The sequence below is a fragment of the Microtus oregoni genome, unplaced genomic scaffold (assembly GCF_018167655.1).
Source record: "Microtus oregoni isolate MIOR12 unplaced genomic scaffold, Mior012 000006F_ref0000085, whole genome shotgun sequence".
NCBI classification, from domain to species: domain Eukaryota; kingdom Metazoa; phylum Chordata; class Mammalia; order Rodentia; family Cricetidae; genus Microtus; species Microtus oregoni.
The window spans coordinates 16,530,383-16,552,388 of NW_024543065.1; the positions used below are offsets into that span (position 1 = coordinate 16,530,383).

General features: G+C 38.4%; 1 protein-coding gene across 1 annotated transcript in view; it reads left to right on the forward strand.

Moving 5' to 3' along the window:
* Positions 1-22,006, forward strand: part of Tbc1d32 (TBC1 domain family member 32) — a 284,344-nt gene that overhangs the window by 153,128 nt on the left and 109,210 nt on the right. Inside the window, exons 18-23 of the mRNA XM_041653588.1 lie at positions 120-321; positions 1,238-1,320; positions 6,108-6,246; positions 11,369-11,456; positions 13,957-14,075; positions 16,611-16,727. Of these exons, the coding sequence (XP_041509522.1) occupies positions 120-321; positions 1,238-1,320; positions 6,108-6,246; positions 11,369-11,456; positions 13,957-14,075; positions 16,611-16,727 (748 nt within the window). The remainder of the gene's footprint in view (positions 1-119; positions 322-1,237; positions 1,321-6,107; positions 6,247-11,368; positions 11,457-13,956; positions 14,076-16,610; positions 16,728-22,006) is intronic.

The following is a 22,006-nucleotide window of genomic DNA, read 5'->3' on the forward strand; positions in this document are numbered from 1 at the left end:
TACTGACTTGTTTGTGAACGCTATGAGCTATCTAAAGAGAGCTAGCAAATGAGCTCTGTGGAAATGGTCTGTTTTGCTGCCTGGCCTTGAAATCACATCTGTGATCTATCTCTTCTTAGTCCTACAGGTGCTCATATAATAGCCATGTTTTCAAAGAAACTTCTTGATGAAGATCTTTCTATTTTCTCTGGATCAGAAATGTTGCCTGTAGTTAAAGGAGCTTTTATTTCTGTGTGTCGTCAAATATATGCCACATGTGAAGGCTTACAGGTGCTGCTTCCTTATGGTTTACATGAATCTATAGCAAAGGCGTGGAGGCAGGTATGTATTTTAATCCCCCCACACACCCTACAGGTTTTTATTTCATTTACAAGCATCACTGTAAATACTACTGTGGCAGATTTTTTTTTTTCCTCCCAAGACAGGGATTCTCTGTGTAGCCCTGGCTTTCCTGGAACTCTCTCAGTAGACCAGGCTGGCCTCAAACTCAGATTCGCCTTCCTTTGCCTTCTAAGTACAGGGAGTAAAGGTGCGTGCTATCACCTTTACTCACAGGATATTTTAATGGGACATGCTTCTTCTTCTTCATCATCATCATCTCCTTCTCCTTCTTCTCCTTTCTCCTTCTCTTTCTTCTTCTCCTCCTCCTCCTCCTCCTCCTTCTTTTTCTGTTTTTTTCCTTCCCTCCCTTCCATCCTTTCTTCCTTTTTTGAAACAGGGCCTCACTATGTAACTCTGACTGGTGTGGAACTCACAGAGATCTGCCTGCCTCTACCACCTGAGTGCTGGTATTAAAGGCATGTGCCACCATGCCAGGCTAAGTATCATTTCTTTCACATTGTCATGGGTGGTATTAGCTCTCCATGCTTCTTAGCTTGGCCCAGGATGACCTCAGACCCTCCTCTTTTAGTAGAGGTAGGCCCTAAAGGTTTACCTGATTACCATGATGTTTTTCATTGTGGTAGCAGGAGCTTTAGGTGAATTCTTTGTGTCTAGACTCACTGTCTTCTGTGGAGGTTATGACATCAAGAACATAGTAGAGCAGCGGCCATGCATAGACCAGGGGATTGCTTAATCTTTTAGTTTTATTGAAACAGATAATTGAATTTTGAAAGCAACTGTGTTAAAATGCATTAAGTTTAAAAAAGCAGAAGTGCTATCAGAACAGCAGAGAAACAAACTAATGTATTTTTTTACTTTCTGTTTTTGTTTTTGTTTTTTTTTTCCTTTCTTTTAGACAAGCTTGCTATCAGAAAGGATCCCCACTCCAGTAGAGGGCTCAGACTCAGTTTCCTCAGTGAGCCAGGAATCTCCCAACATGTAAGTGTACTTGTTCAACATTTCTCTATTGTGCTTGCTGAAATAATATAGAAATAATTGAAATTCATTGGAAAACTATGGCAAAATATTTTCCAGGAAGTTAAACTGTATGTATAGAGCTTCAAGGAAAATTACACTTATTATTTATAGATTATGTGATACTTGTAGCTATTAACAAATCTAGAAATATTAGATAACTTTTGCTTCATTGTGTATTTATGTTTTTCGTTAGGAAGCTTAGTATATTGCAAAGTTTTTAGAAAAACTGGAGAATTATCAAATACTAAAATTGGAAAATTAACTTGCATGTTCAGTAGAAGTAAAATGTTTTCAAATGCTGGTAAAATCTATTTTACGTGTTTTTCAAAATATGGTAGAAGTGCAGTTTAATTATGGTTTGGCATTTGAAAATTATGTAAATTAATATTTCAGTGTATATCTTTATGCTCTTTTATAAAATATTAATCTGTGTGCTAGCAGGTTAGCAGGGAAGACACTTTATTAAACTAAGGTTTCATGACCTACCTGTTCCGGGTTCTTATTTTAGTTCTATGGTTGAGTATTGGCACAGTTATGAAAACATAGTAGGGACAGCCTTCAGGGATGCTCTTTGCTAAGTGTTGACTTTGGATTCTTTTTCTTTTGTAGGTTAGAACTTAACTTACAAAATCAGTTAATTTTTTAAAATTTAAGAAAAGTGTAAAGATTCAAGATAGTTCATTTTCTAGAAGTTTCCTGTATATTTTTTTCTAATATGGTTATCCAACACTATCAACTGCTGTTTTTCCCCCCATTTTTCCATTGAGAAATTGTGGGAAAATTAGACAAGCTTTGTATAGTCACAGGCTGTAGCCATAGCTTTCCTCAAAGGCATACCTCACCGTCCTCAAATGTCATCGCATGTAAAGCAGAACAGAATAGATGTTTGCTACAGGGAGCTGTTTCTGTTGAGGGAGTGTCCTGGATAAGAGGCCCTGCTGGTGCAAGAGTGCCCTACCTTTGTGATTTGTGTTTGTTTTATATGTAGGTGTAGAGAGGCAGTGTTACATGTGTATGTACTCTACATAAAAACAGTGCCACAGAAAAAGAGGTTTTCAAATTCCAGATATTATGTTTGTGATATATGTATATATGTTTATATATATATATATACATATATGTTTACACACACATGTTTGTGTTACTTAGGACTATCTAGAGAGAATCAGTAGGCTAGATTCATGTATCAACATAGGGGAATTGGTTCACACTGTTTTAGAGTTCAGGATGTTGGAAAAGTTGATGCTTAGTTGGGCAATGGTTGCCTACACCTTTAATTCCAGCACTTACTAGGCAGAGGCAGGCGGGTCTCCGAGTTTGAGGACAGCCTGGTCTACAGAGTGAGTTCAAGAACATCTTAGCTATTCTGATCTTAGCCAGGTGTTAATGGAATCTCAGAGTTGTTTTGATTTGCATTTCCCTGATGGCTAAGGATGTTGAACATCTCCTTAAGTGTTTCTCAGCCATTTGAGATTCTTCTGTTGAGAATTCTCTGTTTAGATCTGTACCCCATTTTTTTTAAAACTTTTTTTTTACTTATTTATTTAACTTTATTATGTTTGTTGGTGTGAAGGTGTCAGATCTCATGGAACTGCATTTTCAGACAGTTGTGAGCTGCCATGTGGGTGCTGGGAATCGAACCCGGGTCCTCTGGAAGAGCAGTCAGTGCTCTTAACCGCTGAGCCATCTCTCCAGCCCCTCTGTACCCCATTTTTAAATTGTAGTATTTGGTTTGTTGATGTCTAGTGTCTGAGTTCTTTATATATTTTGGAAATCAACCCTCTGTCAGATGTGGGGTTGGTGAAGATATTTTCCCATTCTGTAGATTGCTGTTTTGTCCTATTGACAGTGTCCCTTGCCTTAGAGAAACTTTTCATGAGGTCCCGTTTATAAATTGTTAATCTTAGTGACTGTGCTATTTGTGTCCTGTTCAGGAACTTGGCTCCAGTGTCAATGCATTCAAGGCTACTTCCCACTTTCTCTTCTGTCAGGTTCAGGTATCTGGATTTATGTCGAGGTCTTTGATTTCCTTGGACTTGAGTCTTGTGAGTGTGATAGATATAGGTCTACCTGTGTGCTGCATGCTGAAATCCACTTGGGCGCAGCACTATTTGTTATAGATGCTTTCCTTTTCCATTGTATAATTTTGGCTTCTTTAAGGAATGTTAGCAGGTGGTGGGTGGTATCTTCCCTGGAGTCCGTGGGGACCACTCTGGCTTCTGGTAAAGATACTGGGTCTGTGGGGCCTAGTGTGGAGCCTAGGGAAGGGCATACAATCTGGGATTATTGGGTAGGCTTTAACAAGTTTTAGCTGGGGCTGGGATGTTTATTTGTCTGGGATTTCTAGATCCTTCCTAGCCTCTGGTAAAGCCAAACACTTCTAAAGTAGAAGGTCAGAATATGGAGTCCAGGGGAGGGGTGCAATGCACTGTCCACTGCACCATGGAGCCACCTCCTAACTCTAACTGTAGCCTTTAAAAAGAAAGTATAGAGTCGTTAGGTGTTTGTGTTGTGTTTTGAAATGCAATATGGGTTTGATGTATCTTCATCAGTCAATGGTCTTCTACATATACCACAATCCTCAATGTTGTAGATATTTAGAATTCTTTTAATACCTTATTCACTTCTTTACACTGATAAGCTTTACACTTGTTGACCATTTTTGTAAATACTTTATTCCACAGCTTGTAACTTTTCTCCACATAAGCATATTTTTTACCTTTATACCTTTTAGTTTCCAAATATAGTTTTGCTTTGATTGTTTGTTAAGCTCTGAGTATGGTGAACTATTCCTGCCTTTTATATCTAAATTGCCCTCCCTCCCTCCCTCCCTCCCTCCCTCCCTCCCTCCCTCCCTCCCTCCTTCTACCTCTCTTATGTATTTCTCTTTCTTACTCTAATTCCTCCTTCCCTTCCTGTCTATTTTTTAAAGACAGTTGATGACGGTGCAGCCCTGGCTGATCTATAACTTGTTATGTTACCAAGCCTGGCCTAGGACTCTTCCGGCCTCTACCTCTTCCTCTGTCAAGTGCTGGGATTATAGGTGTATGCTGCCATGCCAAGCTAATCTATTATGTCTGGAAATGTTTGTTCTTTCAAACCACACTGTCACCACACAGTCTTTCCTACTTTAAGCATATGTTCTTATTCCTAAGTAGTTTAATTTTGTAGAAATGTTGATGCAGGCAAACATTTCTCATCAGTTCTTGAAGCTGCCATTACAGTATTTTCTGGACTGTATGGCTCTTGACAGGTCTTGTTATCTACAATATGGCCGCCCATGTTTAATAGGTGGTGGCAGCTCTTGCTTGTAATTTAACTGTTTGCTTAATCTCTGTGATTTATGTTAACTTACTTAAGTACTCTGGATGATATTTTAATTCATACACAGATTGTATATTTTTCTCAATTTTAGGAAATTCTCAGTATTTAATTGAGCAATAAAATATATTTATGGAATATAGAATTTTTTCAAATTCTTATGGTTTCTTTTGTAGGCTTTTTTTGACCACCAACCAGCTCCTAAATCATAACATAGGGACTTAATATTAGTCATGACTGCTCAGCCTTATCTTATGCTTGTCCCACTAGCTCTACTAGCTTAAATTAGCTCTTTTTTCTTCATCTACGTCTTGCCTTTCTTTCCTTCTGTATGGCCTATTCTGAACTGTCATACCGTCTGTTTTGTCTGACTGGCAGCTACCTGGCTGACTTGCCCTGAGCATCTATCTCCCTTTCTTTCTCTCTCATTCTCTTCTCCCTCCTTTCTCTTTCCCCTTCTCCTATTTATTTTTTCTGCTTGACTGCCCCACCTGTCCCTCTGTTGCCTAGCTATTGACTGTTCAACTTTTTATTAGGCCAATCAGGTACCTTAGGCAGGCAAGATGAAACAGCAACACACCTTTACATAGTTAAACAAATGCAGCATAAACGAATGTAACACATCTTTACATAGAGAAAGTAATATTCTGCAACATAGACAAATGAAACACATCTTTACATACTTAAAGTAATATTCCACAACAGTTTCTGTTATTTTTTAAAATCTGTGCAGAAAGTTATCAGTCTTAAAAATGTATTTTGACTGGTACAAAATGAACATAGTTAAGAGCTGCAAAAATCTGGCTGCTCATAGTTCTATTTTTAATTGCAAGGGAAATAGTCTGAAGGTCTATAGACATAAATGCCTTGTTCATTGGGTCCACTCACGTATATGTCTCTGTCATTTAGCATCACACAGAGACAAGAGGGCCTTTTTATAAGGGCAGCTCTGCTGTGTAGCATGCAGTCTCGTGTTCGACTTTTTCAATAAATGAAAACAATAAAGTGTTCTCTCTGTTATCACAAATAATGTGTTTTGAGGAAAAAATGTTACTATTCACTTCCAAATAAAATAGAAATTTATGAAAATAAAAGAGAAAACAAGCATATTATGCTCTAGGCCATAAGAAAAATGTTTTAATAAACAGAAGGCACAACAATAATGGAGAGTTGAGGTTTAGGGAATCCAAGTGCAGTGGAATTACCGTGGGAAATTCCAGCGTGGATAAAGCTGAGGCTGAGTCTCGGTGCTGCACCTGAAATGCACTGCGATCATCAGTGCTGGGAAGCTGTGATTTCCATCTGGGCTCATAATATCTACTGAACAACCTGGGGTTTGTGTATTCTCTGTCAGTTTAATTCTTGTCCATGCTGCTCTTACAAATTTTCAGTTTTGTGGGTATTAAACGTCCCTTCCCCTGTTCCAGTGTGGCTTGGGAAGACAATTTGCTAGATGATTTACTGAACTTTGCTGCCACTCCCAAAGGATTGCTTCTTCTTCAGAGAACAGGTGCCATCAATGAATGTGTGACGTTTATGTTCAACCAGTACGCGAAAAAACTGCAGGTATGAATAACCATCTGCTCTAGGCAAAAGGAATTGTTGTTATGAAAGCTGTCGAGAGCATCATTCTGCTCTCCGTGTGTGATGAGGTTATTAAGCTTCAGTTAGAATGCTGTGTGGCACTGTACCACTTGATTTTTTTTTAAAGGAAAGCTTTACGTAGTTGATATTGCTGTCTGTGGCTATATTTTGAAATTGCAAGCAGCAGATGGGATTGAAATTTTCAGTTACTTTTCCAGATGTTTTATAAGCATGATATAGTACATCCATATGTACCAAAACTGGGAAGAACTTCTGGGGAAAAAAATCCTGTTAAGGCTAAATGTATGTATCAGTGAAGGTTTAGGCCTTGGGTGTTTTAAAAGACACAAACTTCCCTTTAGAGAGATTATATTATACTGTTAAGTAAAACTTACAAGATAATGTATTTCATCATATAGCCTAAAGTAATTGACTCAAAATCAAGATTGTTTTTTCTCCCATAATAAAGATCCTTAAGTTTCTGGGATTTTTTTGGATCTTACATGTTCTGCTGAGGTTATTTTTCTCTGTAGCTCCTTAGCCTTTTGACCAGGACCAAGGCATGCACGCACATGTGTGCAATGTGTATGAGAGTGTACTGTGTGTGTGTGCACGCACTTAGGTGGATGTGGAGACTGATGTTAACTGCCTTCCTAAATTGCTTTCCACTTTCTTTTCTTAGTATACGTATCAGTTGCTTCATTAGGTTTTTGGCAAGAAGCTTAGACCACCAGTTTGTGAGGATGAATTCCATTTGTTAGAGCCCCAAAGGACTGCACACTTCCCTGGAGCTGAGGAATGGCTTGACTTTTTGCAGACTGTCAAGTCATAGCTTTCTGATCAACCTTGCCCTGTGCAGTAATCTTGTATTTCTCCCATTCCCTGTCAAAGATCGGCCTCCCTGGCATTGTACTTGCCTAGTTTATTTTTCTTGAAGTAGGCATCAGTGAGGTGTTTAGGGACATTAACATCCCTGATAGCAGCTTTTATGGCGGTGGGCAGTGGCTGGTTTCTAATGTGTTCTGTGCAGAGGAGATTAAGGGAAGTAGGTCCAGTCACAGGCAGCAAACCACTGAGTGCCCAAGCTGTTCCAGGAAGACTCTCTTGCTCCGTAACTGCCCATTGAGGATGGTCAGGACTGGGCATGGTGTGGTGTGCAGCTTCTTACATGATGGTGGAAGACTTTCTTCCCCTGGATTTGCCCCTTCCCTGGTGGGACTTTGGCAAGAGAACACCTAGGTGTGTTGCCAAACTTCCATTCTTGTCACCTCCAGCTGGCTTTGTGACAGTGGCAAGATCCTCCCATGCCTTTAAATTTTGTTTTCTTTCAACCTTGGATTTAGCAGCTGAGTACTTACCCTGTGCAGGACACTGCTGGGATTCACGACAGATTGGGAATGTTTCCAGTTCTTCTAACAGGTCCGGCTCTCAGCTGCAATGGGGCTTTCCTTTTACCTTTTAATTTTCGGGTTACCCTTTTGAGAATGCCTCAGCCCAAAAGCTGCAGGTATCGTCTCCTTTCTGTTGGACTCCTCAGTGTTTTCACCCACCATCTTGCAAGATGGCAAAGAGCTCCATCTTATTTTTGGAGACATGGTCTTTCAACTAGGAACTCACCAATTTGGGGCTAGGCTAGATGGCCGGCCAGCCCCGAGGATTGCCAGCAATCTTGTCTTTTCTTCCCCAGTGTTGAAATTGTGGGTGTGTGCTGCTGAGCCCAGCCTCCTTCTGCCTTCCTCCATCCTCGAATGCGGACGGATGCAGGCCAATTGACCTCATGCTTCTGCAGCAAGCATTTTACAGACAGAGCCAGGTCCCCAGTCCTGTATCAGTTCTTTCACAGTGTTTTGTTTTGAAATCTCCGGCAGCGATTGTGTTTGATGTTTTTGTGTTTCCTGATGACAAGTACTTAACTTTTACTCTCTTAAATTCTAATCCCCTACATTTGCTTAAAACTATAAGAAAATAGGGTCATGCAGTGGTGACACATGCCTTTAATCCCAGCGCTAGGGAGGCAGAGGCAGGTGGAGTTCAAGGCCAACCTGGTCTACAAGGGCTAGTTTCAGGACAGGCTCCAAAGCTACAGAGAAACCTTGTCTCAAAAAAAAAAAGACCCCCTTTTCTTATCTCTGTTCATAAAGAATAAATAATTTCTTAGGTAGGCCCCTAATGTTCTTTGCTTGAGTAAAATATATCTCTGTGTTTTCATGGGTTTGTCAAGGTTAGGTGTTTATGTGCTGATATGTTTTTATCTTGTTTTATTGAAGGTGGACCATGAGTACAGAAAATGTAGTTACCCTGTTCTTCACTTTATGGCACACTTACCTCAGCCCTCTGTACGATGTTCCTATTCTGTTTTATTTATTTTATTCTAGGGTCATTCCAGGTTGCTAGTTCCATTTCACCCTGTACACATTTCCCAACCTCATGTTTAGGATTTTATTCTATGTAATACCTTTTCTCACCCCCCCCCTTTCTATATTATTACAAATGTCCCAGCTTATTTTGAGCCCTCCATAGCTGAGCTTGGACCTGTCCCTGTATACTAATTAACTGTTCAGGCTTTGTTTATACTGTTTCTCTTTACAAAGACTTGCAAGCAACTCAAACACATTTTCTTTTTCACTCAGGTGCTTCAGATCAGGCAGGCATGTCTTTACATGATACATCTAGAATTAGATGCCATTTTTATATTTGTAAATTTCAAAACACATTAGTTTTTCCATTCGCTTGCCAAGAAAAGTGACTGTTCCTTTGACACCGAATTTACAACACTACTTCTCCATTAGCATATTCATCGTGCTTTACTGTGTACTGCAATTCCAGATATTTTCATCATTTACATCCTCATTTTTCAAAGAAGACTAAAGGCTAAGCTATTTTCTTAATTTTGTATTAGAGAGGGTGGGAGTCCAGGTTAGTCATGAAATGTGTTTTATGGAGCTATTAGCTGGCTAGGTATAGTGGTAAAACTCAGATTTCGTTCCTAGTTTTTGACTGTGTGCATGAAGATTCACCTTGTTTAATAAGGTGTCCAACTTACAATACCTTTTTTCCCCCCTTTTTAGAATGAGTGGGGATTGGACAAACTATGTGGCTACCAATTTTCCAATTTTCAAGACTAGTGGGAGGGACTTAAAAGAAAGATGCTCTTTGGCAGGAATACAGGGAATGGAGGATAGGTGTTTATCTTCCTGGACTTCTGTATCACTCACTGCAGAACAGTGGATTGTAGTTCAAGGAAAATGGGAAATATGGCTTAACAGGATTGAAAAGCAAGGGTAGCTTATAAAGATATAATGAATGGAAAATAGAATATTGATGAAATAGACCTACTTTTCAGCATGGTCTTTTAACTCCTTTTTAGCTACTTTTTCTTTGCCCTCAAAATGTATGTTTAAAGAGTTTGAATGTAAATCAGATGCTTTTAATGAAATGTTTTAAGGTAGCAATTCTGAATGGTTAACTCTGTTCAGAAGTTGGACATCTTCTAGCTTGGCAAATTCTGATGGGCGTGGCACAGTGCCACTGGCCCTCCTTATTCTGATGAATGTGACCAGATAGAGTCACTTCTGCACTCACCCCAAGTAGGTTTATCTTGTACAGCGGCAAATCCTGAAGGACTTTTACACAGATACAGATGTACTGATGTTTAGGATTGGGCAAGTCTTCCTTAGCAACAAAAATTATATCCTCTAGAAATAGCTATTTAAGGGAGAAAGTATTATTTTGTTGAGTCTTTTTTTAATTTATCTAGAATGTCTTTTTATTTTACATACCAGATCCAGTTCCTCCACCTTCCCCTTCCTACTGCATCTCACCTCCCCCCATCCCATTCCCAATCCACTCCTCAGGGGTTGTAAGTTCTCCCTTGGGGAGTAAAAAAGTCTGGCATACCAAGTTCCCCCACCCTCCTGTATCAAGGCTGAGCAAGGTATCTCACCATAGGAAGTGGGTTTCATAAAGCCAGTCATTGCACCCAGGATAAGTCCTGGTCCCACTGCCAGGGAACCCCCAAACAGATCAAGCTACATAACTGCCACCCACATTCAGAGGGCTTAGTTTGGTCTCATGCAGGTTCCCCAGCTGTCAGTTCAGAGGCCTTGAGCTCCCACCAACTGGGGTCAGTGGTCTCTGTGGTTTTCCCTATTATGATCTTAAACCCCTATTGTTCGTATGATTCCTCCTTCCTCTTTTCAACTAACCCATTTAAGAATCTGGCAGTATCTGGGCAGTGCTGGTGCTTGCCTTTAATCCCAGCACTCCAGAGGCAGGCAGATCCTTGTGAGTTCTAGGCCATTCTGGTTCACAGAACTAGTTCTAGGACAGCTAGGGCTGTTATACAGAGAAACCCTGTCTCAACCCCCACCCCTGCCCCCCAAAAAAAAGAAGGAGAAGAAGAATCTGGCAGTCAAAGTTTATAAATGAAGAAGTGACCTAAAAAGTAGTAATAGGATGATATAATTTAGTAATAATAGAATGATATAACTTAGTAATAATAAGATGATAGAATTTAGTAATAATTACATGGTAGAATTTAGAACTGGAAGCTGACCTCTTTCTACTTGATTTAAGTCCCTTTTTATGAGAAATAAGTCCCTTTATTTATGAGGGAATGTAGGTCAGGAATAAGTGACTCTTTAAAAATAATATTTTAAAATATTTACACGTGTGTGTTTATGTGTGTGAGTTCAGCTGTCCACAGAGGCCAAGGTGTTGGGTCATCTGGAGCTAGAGTTAGTTATAGGTGGTTGTGAGTCTCGAGATATGGATGCTGGGAACTGAACTGAATTCTGGGAACTGAACTTGGTCCTCTGCAAGAGCAGTATGTGCTCTTAACCGTGGACTCTTCACTTGAGCACCTTACTAAGGAACCTTACAAAGTCAAAGAGCTAGACTTAAACTCAGATCAGAAATAAAATGCTTAAAAATAACACACTAGTACTAAGTGCCTGTGCGGGTTTTGTTGTTTGTTTTTCTGCTTTTAGCACTTGAAAAAAATTTAATCTTCAAATTAAAGAGCAGTAATTAGCTGTACTGTAAGTTTGTATTGCATATAATAACATGACCTGTTCCTTGCTTCTCATTGCCTTCTTTATGCCAGATAAACAGGCAGAAGAAGTTCGGCTATGAAGTTTTGGTTGTCCAGGTGGCATCCACAGCAGCAGGGGCAGTAGCTCTACAAAATTCAGGCAAGTTTTGTTCCTCATAGATAAAATGTGATCATTGTTAACAAATGGACAATAGCATGATAAAATTCCAGAATATCTCTAACTCTAAAATTCTTCTTTCCAGTGTGTGACCATGAGAAAGAAAGTTTACAGGATTGTGTCTGCTTTCCATGAAATTACAGTGCTGAATATTTTTCTTATGGAATGTGGAGACTCTTATCTACCTTTTTGTTTTTAGAACAGTGGTGCCTAATTATCTGTGCTAAAGCTTGTTCAATAGTGAAGATCCCTCTTCACCTTATAAGCTTAATGAATGTCATCTGTCTTGGTATAGTTAATTATCCTTGACAGAATGGCTCAGTGTTTGGTTTAGTGGATTTGCATATGCATCCAAATGCACACTAGTACTAGTAGTCCTGTATCTGTACCATTTCTTGTTTCTGTCATTCCTCCTCCCTCTAGAAAGCATTTCACCCACTCTGTAGCCTTCACACACTCTGAAGTTTGCCGTCCATATGTCTTTTCCAGTATCAGCTGGATTTATAGGGAAGTAAGCCACCATGATTGTAATATGCCCCATGTTTAAGTTACTGACACTGAGCAACACATAATTTGTGATACAGAAGAGAAATTTCTAGTTGGAAATGATGAATTATATCAGTTTTAGTAATCACTATTGCTTCACTACTTATACCCAAATCAATCAATCTCTCTCTCTCTCTCTCTCTCTCTCTCTCTCTCTCTCTCTCTCAACCAATTTGGGCTCTTTGTATAGCTTCCTTGATAAAACTGGCTGTAAATTGAGTCACATTTTTCTTTTACTTAGAATAAAATTTATGTAGCATTGTGGACAGGAATATATTAATAGAACCATTTGAAGTCTAGATTTAATCCCAGATCTGCTTGTCATTGAGTAGTTAAGCTTTTGAACCTTATCCTCCCAAACTTTCTTGAGGTGGCTAAATGAAATTCTACACAGGTCTTAGGATGACTGCAGATTCCCAAGCTTACTTTACTTACATTACAGGTATTGCATTGGCCCCTACATATGCACTGTCCCATTTGTGTGTTGTAGAAACACTGGAATTTCCATTCTCAAATACTAAAAGGTCTTGAAGAAGATGAGGGACTCCCCCTACCCTCTGAATGCAAACTGATCAATAAACTCTTAATTTATACTCTTACATTAGACCCCAATATTCTCAGTTTTAGAGCCTGCATTTTTTTAAATTGTGCCAGAAAACACTTCTCTTATTTTGTTATAAGCATATTGGTTTAACCTAAATTTGTTTTTTGAGATTTTGATAAAATTACATTATGCCCTCCTCTTCACTTTCCTTCATTCAGGCCCTCTCAAATACTCCTTGCTCTCTGTAAAAATTCATGGCCTCTTTTTTTGTTATTGCTGCATACATTTGTATATTCATATACATTCCTAAAATCATAAATGCAATCTGCTTGGTCTCTATAATATTACTTGTATGCTTTTAGGGCTGACCGTTTGATACTGGATAACAAATTGATGTGCTCTTCTCCAGGGAAAAATATTTTTCCTGCTCTCGGCATTCCTTAGTTGCCTGTAGTTCTTAGTGTAGGGTTGAGGCTTCTGTAGGCTTTCTCCCCTGTCCACTTTGTCAAATTGTTGTTGTCCTTGTTCAGCTCATGTTGAGGCAGTTGTGTTGGTAGATTTTATGAGTGTAACCTCTGACATTTCTAGGAGACACAGTCTCACAGCAAACTCCCTGGCCTCATATTCTTCCAGTCTTAGCATGCCGTCTTCTGTTATGTTTCCGGCGCCTTAGGAGTGGGATTTGTGTTATAGTTATATCCACTGGGATGAGACTTCATCACTCTGCATTTTGATTGGTTGTGGCTTTCTGAAATAGTCCCTACTTGTCAGAAAGAGAAGTTTCCTTGATGGGGGAATGAGGACTACACTCAGCTATGGGTATAAAGATAAATATATAGAATGTGATCAGGAATTAAGGTGTACTGACTTTATGATTTGATGTTAGGTTTATAGACATAGTGTATGATTTGAAAAATTTAATAATCAGCTTTAATATTCATTTTAATGTAGTTAGATAGTATTTGACTCAAGAGAATTTAAAGGTCTCATTGAAGCAAAGTTCAGAATTGTTTTAAACATGGAATTATAAATGAATATTGGATGAAGTGAACATATTCTTTGGATGCCTGCTCGACTTTCTGGTGCCTCCTTTCTCTTCCCCCCGCTCCTGAACACATTCTTTACAGTCTCCAGGGAAATATGTTCCCCATGATTTAGTTAATGTTACAGAGTGATGGAATATCATAAACATTTAGTAAAAATAGCAAATACCATTTCTATCAAGAGTAGAGATTACACTATTATTTTTGTAAGAAGCAAATGTTTTTCATCTGTGAGGATAAATAAGTCTTTTCATAAGAATAATGCTATCTTCCATAAGCCAGACCATACTATTTTATACCACAATATAAATTATGCTATAAATATGACATAAGTAATACTTTTTCCTAGGCTTCATTAGTGCGCTTATAACTGAGTTGTGGTCCAATCTTGAATGTGGAAGAGACGATGTAAGGGTGACCCATCCCAGAGCTACTCCAGTGGATCCTATTGACCGAAGTTGTCAAAAGGTGAGAAGATGGCGACAATAATGCATAGATTTGAAGGTCGCACAGGGAGGACTCCATGGAAACCTGACCAATGTCACTCATAAGCAGCACACTTCCTTGTTTGTTTGTTTTTTTGACACAGGGTTCCCCTTTGCAGCCCTGGCTGTCCTAAACACTGATGGGTAGATAAATGTATTGTGCTGTTTCAATTTTAGGATATCTGATACCACAAACACATTTAGTGTACTTTTGTGGGAACTGATTGAAAATAGTTTTCAGTTCCATGGATGATTAATACATTACAGTTTTATGATATGCTCAGTGCCTTTAAAATGTCTAGTGTGTTTGTTTGCTCTTGGGGTAATCTGAAATTTTCTTGAAGTCTCTTTAAAATTATATGCAGGTTATTTGTTCTCAAATACAATAATTGGATTGTTTTCATCTGAAGCTCTACTTGATTTGCTTAGAGTAGCATATTAGATTTATTACAACTACATACCAACAGAATTATTTTATTTCTTAGAAAAGAGATTCCATAAACATGTGTAGAGCTTGTCTGTATAAAAAATAAGAAACCCTCAATATGTTACTATATGCTTGATAAAGGAATATATTTCCTTTCAGAGTAGATATTTATTCAATTTATAAATTGTATTTGTAATCCATTACTATAGAGAAGAAATTTATTTATTATTATATCTAGATATTAATGGGTTAATATCATAAAATGTTTAAAGCACTCCAAGTTGTTACATTTTATCTTTGATGTAGTCTCTAGATATTAAGATGAATTTTTAAAAGTTATATTGAAATCTGCAAATCATCCTTTTGCATAACACCTGCTTGGTGAATTTATTTATGCAATGGTTTTGCTGGTAGCCATGAGCCCTCTAGTTTCCTTGTGGTTCCTTTCACCGTAATTTAGAGACACATTTCTCTAAAATGCTTTCCGTGATAGCCAGTCTTTTCCCCTCCTCTTTCCTACACTCATGTAGAGTGGCAGTATTCCCGCATAGTATTCTCTTAACTAAGCATGCTTTGTAAATTTTAACTAAATCATTACATTTATTATTTGGTAATTTTGCTGTTATGCTAATATATATTAGGTTTAAATTCTACTTTTTGTTGTTAGAGTTGATGAGCAATTTCATCTTTGTTTTTAACAGGTTGTGGCTGGTGGGGGAATATGGATACCTTAAACTTAATACTTGTTCATTTTATCCAGAAATACAATGGCTCCAGAGCACTGTATGTTGTGTATGTTCACCATATGGCACTGTAATTTGTGAAGTATCTCTCCATTGAGTGTAAGGGAGGAAATGGGAAGTGGACTCTACTTTCTCGATTCACAAACAAGGACTGGATAGTGGCTGTCCCTACTAAATAGTATCGGATAGCTATGTTTTTATTTGCAGAGAGAAACTTTAGCCAGAAAAAGGGAAAATGTAGTTTAGTTCTTGTACAAATGTGTTGTTATCACAACTTCAAATTTCCTCATCTATTAACGAGAAATCAAATCAAGTAGTTTTTTATTTTTCTCAAATTTTAATTTTCTTATAGTGAAAAATTTTATTCACAAATTTTCTGTCTATTGAATTTTTAAAATATCAAACTGTTAAGCAGAACACAATGCTTACAAATAATTACAAGTAATATACAAACTAGTAATGTGTGGAACTCTGGGAAGAAGACGGAGGCTACTGGAAAGAAAGTTCCAAACTTTCTTTTTGACGTCAGTACTGTTGAGGGCAGGTGGGGTACATTAGCAGGACAAGAGAAGTTTGTGTAGGTGACAGTCAGTTGAAGGTGACTGCTATTTCATTTCGGAGAAAGGTGAGAAATGAGACTTTGGAGAGGCAGAAGAGAATCAGGTGTCCTGAAAGTCATCTAGAGAACTTGGCTCTCCTTACTGTCTCATGATGGCTACCCATGGAATGCTTTTGAGCTAAGAGTAAGAATGGATTTTGTGGGGAAAATCTGTCTAGTTGCTGTTAAGTAGATGAAAGTGTCATGGAAAAGATGTAGTTGGCCTGCAAATGCCGTGGAGAGGTGAACCTGGTATGATCAGACTGGGGTAAAGGAGCTACTTCTCATAGGAAGGCCCTGGCTTTTGAAAATTAACTATAATGTCTGGGTTCTACTGATTTTGATTGAGTATGAGACAATTTTATGGTTTAAGCTTGAGAATATATAGACTTTATTATCTTGCCTTCGAGCGTTACTCTCTTGTGTTTTCTTAGTAACAATGGTATAAGGAGTGAGAAAGCACGAGCTTTTTCATTTTTTTACCAGACTCTAACTGTGGGAATTGCATAGCATTTGGAAATGTTTTTAAGCTCTTACATGTGCTCCTTAACAGTTGTTATATTAGCGCTCTAAGCCCTTAAAATATTGCCATTTTGTTATTCTTAACCTATTATGGGTAGATAGCTCACACTGACAGTAGATTCATTTTTAAAACTACCCCTCACAGACATGCATGAGGGCTGGAACATTTACATGAATGACTCTTTCTGTGCAGTATTAAAAAGAAAAATGTCTCGTCCCTTGCTCCAGTCCTTCCTAGCGCTGGTGAATCTGCTGTCCTACCCTGCTGTGTATGAGCTAACAGGCAATCAAGAACTTCCCAATAAGGCAGAATATTCTCTTCGTGAAGTTCCAACATGTATTATTGTAAGTTACTTTCTTTCAATTGTTCTCTTTCCTCCTTGCCTACTGTTTGATATTGGTAGCAAAGACATAATTTGACAATTATACACAAAATCCCCCATGCTTATCAAGGTCTAAATTGATTACTTATCCCTGGAATATCACATTTTGAGTTACCTATGCATGGGAACTTTGGTCCAGGCCATGGAACTGTTGTTTTACCTATCAGAATGCAAAGCTAACCCTCTATAGCCAGGAAAGCAACTTGGCATTTATACAAACGTCTGTAGAAATGGGTTTATATGACTCAGTAGCTTATTAACCATGCTTATGCTGCTCCATCACTAACTAGGATAATTAAGAATAAATTATATCTGTAGAGTCCAATATATTTTCAACCTATGTTTTAATGAATTTTGTATTATGTCCACGAGGACAGTATATGTATATTTATTTAATTTGAAGCTTAATTATACTTAAAATTGCTCATATTATTGGCTTGGTTTAACTGTTAAATGGGATGTAGTTAATTGTCTTTGGGTGTTTATGAATTAAACACGAATGTATTAACATGTGTGCATGAACACACATACGCAAGGATTAGAAAGGAATTACTGAATACTGAAATTCTATATTCCAAACATTTCCTTGCCATTTTGTCTTACATATTATTAGTTTTAGAAATGGTATTGTTCTTCTTGAATACTTTTTACTTTTGTTAATTCCAAACATTTAAATTCATAAAATTGCTTTCTCTTGTGGGGAAGTTTTGGTAACTATTTTGGAGTAAAATGTAAAGTTAGATATGTCTCTCACTAGATCTTTAAGACTGTAGGGTCTCTTATTTTCTTAAATTATCCCAGTACCATCTGCTTGTGCTCAGTTTTATCTTATTGCTTATGTACTTTATGGTTAGCTTTCTTATTCTGCTGCTTGACTGGTTTGTGCCTGTGAATGGGTTAGATATTGATTTTCCCATCTGCCAAAGGAGGGCACAGATAAGCACAAATGTTGTGTGACACCTCTAATGTGAGGACTCTCAAATAGTCCAGGAGTTAGAGTTGGCTGCCAGGACTAAGGCTGGGCAAGAGGGCAAAGAACCAAGCCCTAGCCCCATGGACAAGGTTTTGGTTACACAAGTAAAAACATCCTAAAGTTTTATTGTATAACAGGATACTTATAATTAATATCACTCTATTATGTATTTAAAATTTCTTTGTGGAGCAAATGTGTGTTAAATATCTTTTGCAGACTCAAAAAGAAGTTGAGAGAAAACTTCTATTTGTGATAGAATAATTAAAGGTGTCATTAGAGCTAAACTCCCTTCTCAGGGATCTAGGCAGGACTCTGTTATTGAAGAGTTCCTACATGATTACTATATGCACATCATTTTCACCTTCCTCTTTCCTCAAACTCTAATTATATCTCCAACTTCTCTCAAACTCACAGTTCTTTTTATTATTTTTTTACACACACACACACACACACACACACACACACACCCCTACCCCTTATTGAGTCTATTTGGTATTGCAGAAGCTGATGTAAAGGCCACGGAGGGGTGCTGCTTACTAGCTCGCTCTTTCTGGTTTGCTTGGCCTGCTTTTTTATAGCACAAGCTGTAGCACCACAAGCCCGGATGACACCACCCACAGTGGGCTGGGCCCTCCCTCATCAACCTCTAATTAAGAAACTGCCCTAATGACTTGTCAACAGCCCTGTCTTATAAAAACACTTTCTTAATTGAGGTTCCCTCCTCTCAAACGACTTTAGCTGATGCCAAGTTGACCTACAACTGTCCAGCTCAATAATGTATTTGGGAGCTTTTTAAAGAAAATGGATTCCCTCTCTTTCAACAGCCATTGATTGCTTGTAGCTCTTCAGCTAGGAGTGGGACCTTGTACAGTATCTCTCATCCACTTTGTCATGCTGACTGTTTTATTCAGGACACCATTTGCTTGGTGGCATCGTTTAGGTCTTCTTTAGACAATCACATTGTTGAAGTTTCATGGGTGCAGCTTCTCTCTCAAGCCCAGGTGATGCTATCATGCTGCTGACATCCTGATTTCCTGGATAGTAAATATTCTTGTCCCCACTTCTGCCACTTTCCCTGAGCCCTAGGTGTAGGGCTGTATGTCAGCATCAGCGGGATACTGATGTACACTGTGTATCTGCTGGAGTTGTGCACCTCATGTTCACTTGTTCTCTGCATTATGAGACTCTGCAGTTGTCACCGTCTGCTCAGAAAGAAACTTCTTTGGTAAGGAGTGAGAGCAGCACTTATCTGTGCATATAAGGAGAAGTATTTAGAATATAGTTAGAAACTGTATTATCTAAGGAAGATGACAGTTATAGGTTCTTTTATACAGTATATGATTTCTCAGCCATTAGTAGTTGGCTGGCTTTGCAGTATAAGACATGGATTCCCCCTTCCCCATCCTGTTAAGCAGACCCTAAATCCAATTAGACAGTTGGTCACTTCCAATATAAAAGTGCCACTATTGCACCATTGAGGATATTTTGCCAGGCCAATAATTGTTGTGGCTTGTAGGTTTCACAGCTAATGAGAACTGTGGGGTTCTTTTCTCCCTTGGAATTTGCATAGCACTTTCTGATACTATGTCCTCAGGGTAGAGGCTTTCAGATCAGTTGCAGCTCAGTTCCTCCAAGTCCTGTGTTCAGAATACCATGGTTTCAGGGTCTTATGGTGGGAGGCAGCTACAAAAACCTATGTTGTTTTGGGAATCTCTTGGAGTACCTGACTGAAAACCCAGAGGAAGGTTTACAGTGCCTGTGACTAGGCTTTTGTCACTTAATTCTATGACTTTGGGCAGAAACATGAGTCTATTTAAATGATCTGTTCATCTTTCTAACATCTATCTATCCATTCTCTTTCTTCTATCCATCTATTACTATCTTTCATCTTTATCTGTCATCTATCAATCTTCCATCTATCTATCTATCTATCTATCTATCTATCTATCTATCTATCATCTATCTATCCATCCATCCTATAAATGTATTGTAGGCATTTCATGTCTTGTTGCTGCCTGACTCCAGTTCTTTACATGCCTAACTATCTTTACATGGCCGTTGTCTCTTCCTGACTGGAATCTTCCATATTTCTCTTCTCTGGATATTTGTCTTGGATTATCAAGGTCCTGTTGGATGACCTAAAATGACTAAGATTTTTAACTTAATTCCATCTTCAACGATCCCTTGTTCAAACAGGGTGACATTCAAGTTCTGGGGATTACGACAGAGACAGACTTTTAGGAGGTTGGTATTTAACCTTCTCACTGTATGACCACTGAAGAGTGGTCATTTCCTATAGTTCCCCACGATGAAAAGTCCCAAGGAAGGAACTCGATGGGGATTCATTTTCATTACAGGCTAACCGGGGTAATCCACTCTTGGAATATATAGTTTTAGGGCCTTATTGACCTATTCCTTATCATGTATTTGTTCATTTCCTAAAAGCATCAAGATAGCATGAATATGGGCACTGGACCACTTGCCTAGATGGGCCCTCAAATACCTACTTTATACCAGGCTTTTTCTTTTGGGCCACCAACCAGCTCTCAAATCATGACACAGAGACTATTAACTTTGAATGCTCAGCCTTAGCCCTTTTAACTTAAATTAACCTGTTTCTCTTTATCTACCTTTCCCCCATGGCTTATTACCTTTATTACTTTTGTAATCTTACTTTCACTGCCTTTCTATGTCTGTCTAGCTGGTGTCTGCCTGACTTCTTGCCCCAGGCGTGTCCTTTCTCTCCTTCTCTCCTTCTTCTCTTCCTTCTTCTTTCGAGCCTACATTTGTCCTCCTATTTATTCTCTCTGCCTGGCAGCACCACCTATCTTTTCTCTTGCCTTGCTATTGGCCTTTCAGCTCTTTATTAAGCCAATTTGGTGCTTTAGGCAGACAAGGTGCAACCGATGCAACATATCTTTTCATAATTAAACACACATCCTTACATAATTAAACAAATATAACACACCTTTACACATTTAAAGTAATATTCTGCAGCATAAACAAATATAACACATCTTTTCTAGTTAAAATAATATTTTACCACATTACTTATACTGAATTCTTTGTTTATCCAGTCCTGGTTTTAGACTGACTGCTAGCTTACTGAATAAATTCTCAACATGGACAGTACCCTTTGAAATCGTATTTCTGTAGACTGCTAGTTCCGGGCCTTCCACTAGATTTTTGCTGGCTTATTCTTGTTCAAGAAGCTAATTCTTTTCCTGACATGTTGTAGTGCTTAGAAACCAGCATGGTTATGGTGCTCTCCGTAAGACAGGTTTACTAGGAGTTCTGCTTTCTTCCCTAGGTGGGGCTACATCAATGTAATCCTTTTTTAAGAAGAAATTATTTACTATAACATTTTTCTTGTCTGAAAATGCATTATCATTGATGGATTGTTTTAGTCTCTCCTTCCATCAGCTTGTTGGCAATACCATATCTTCCCATCATTTTGTTCTTCCTAATCTACTTCTTCGATTCAGACCCAAAACTTCAGATCTCCCAGGTGTCACCCACCATCAGTATGCTTAGCTTTGTATTCGGATAGCTGTGCAAATTTGTGCTAAGTGATGAAGACAGAGGGGACAGCTGTGGAGAACATGACTTTGCAGCTGGGCGTGTGAACGTGAGTTGTATGTTCATTTCATTACATGATGATTGGAACAGAGTGCCCAGCTAAGAAGAAGACTGCAGACTACAGTGACAGAGCTTTAAGAAGAGTCTTTTTCTTCTCTATTATTCATCAATATTTTCTAGTCTAAACTTATGTATTATTATACGTTTATACAAGTTATCAATAGATTTGTGAATGTGAATATATATCTGTGATACACACACACACACACATATATATTTATGGTATATATGAGATAATATACATACAGACATATATATGAGTTAGGTTCTCATGTGGCCCAAATTGGCCATGAATTTGCTGTATATCCCAGAAGGCCCTTGAACTTCTGGTCCTTTTCCTCCACCTCCTGAGTGCAGGGATTACAGGCATGAACCAGCGTGCCTAGTTTTTGTTGTGTTGAGAATCAAACCCAGGGCCATATGCATGCTAGGCAGACACTACCAATTGCGCTATATCCCTGGCCCTGTATATTCATTCTTAAGTGTTGAGCCTTAGATCTTGCTAGGATAAATTTACCTTTTATTGTGTGTGCTTATAGTAGTATTTCTCGAATGTATTTTGAATTATTTATTACTTCTTTCTCTTATAAATTCATCTCTCACCTCTTATTCATATGCTGGAGCTGTTT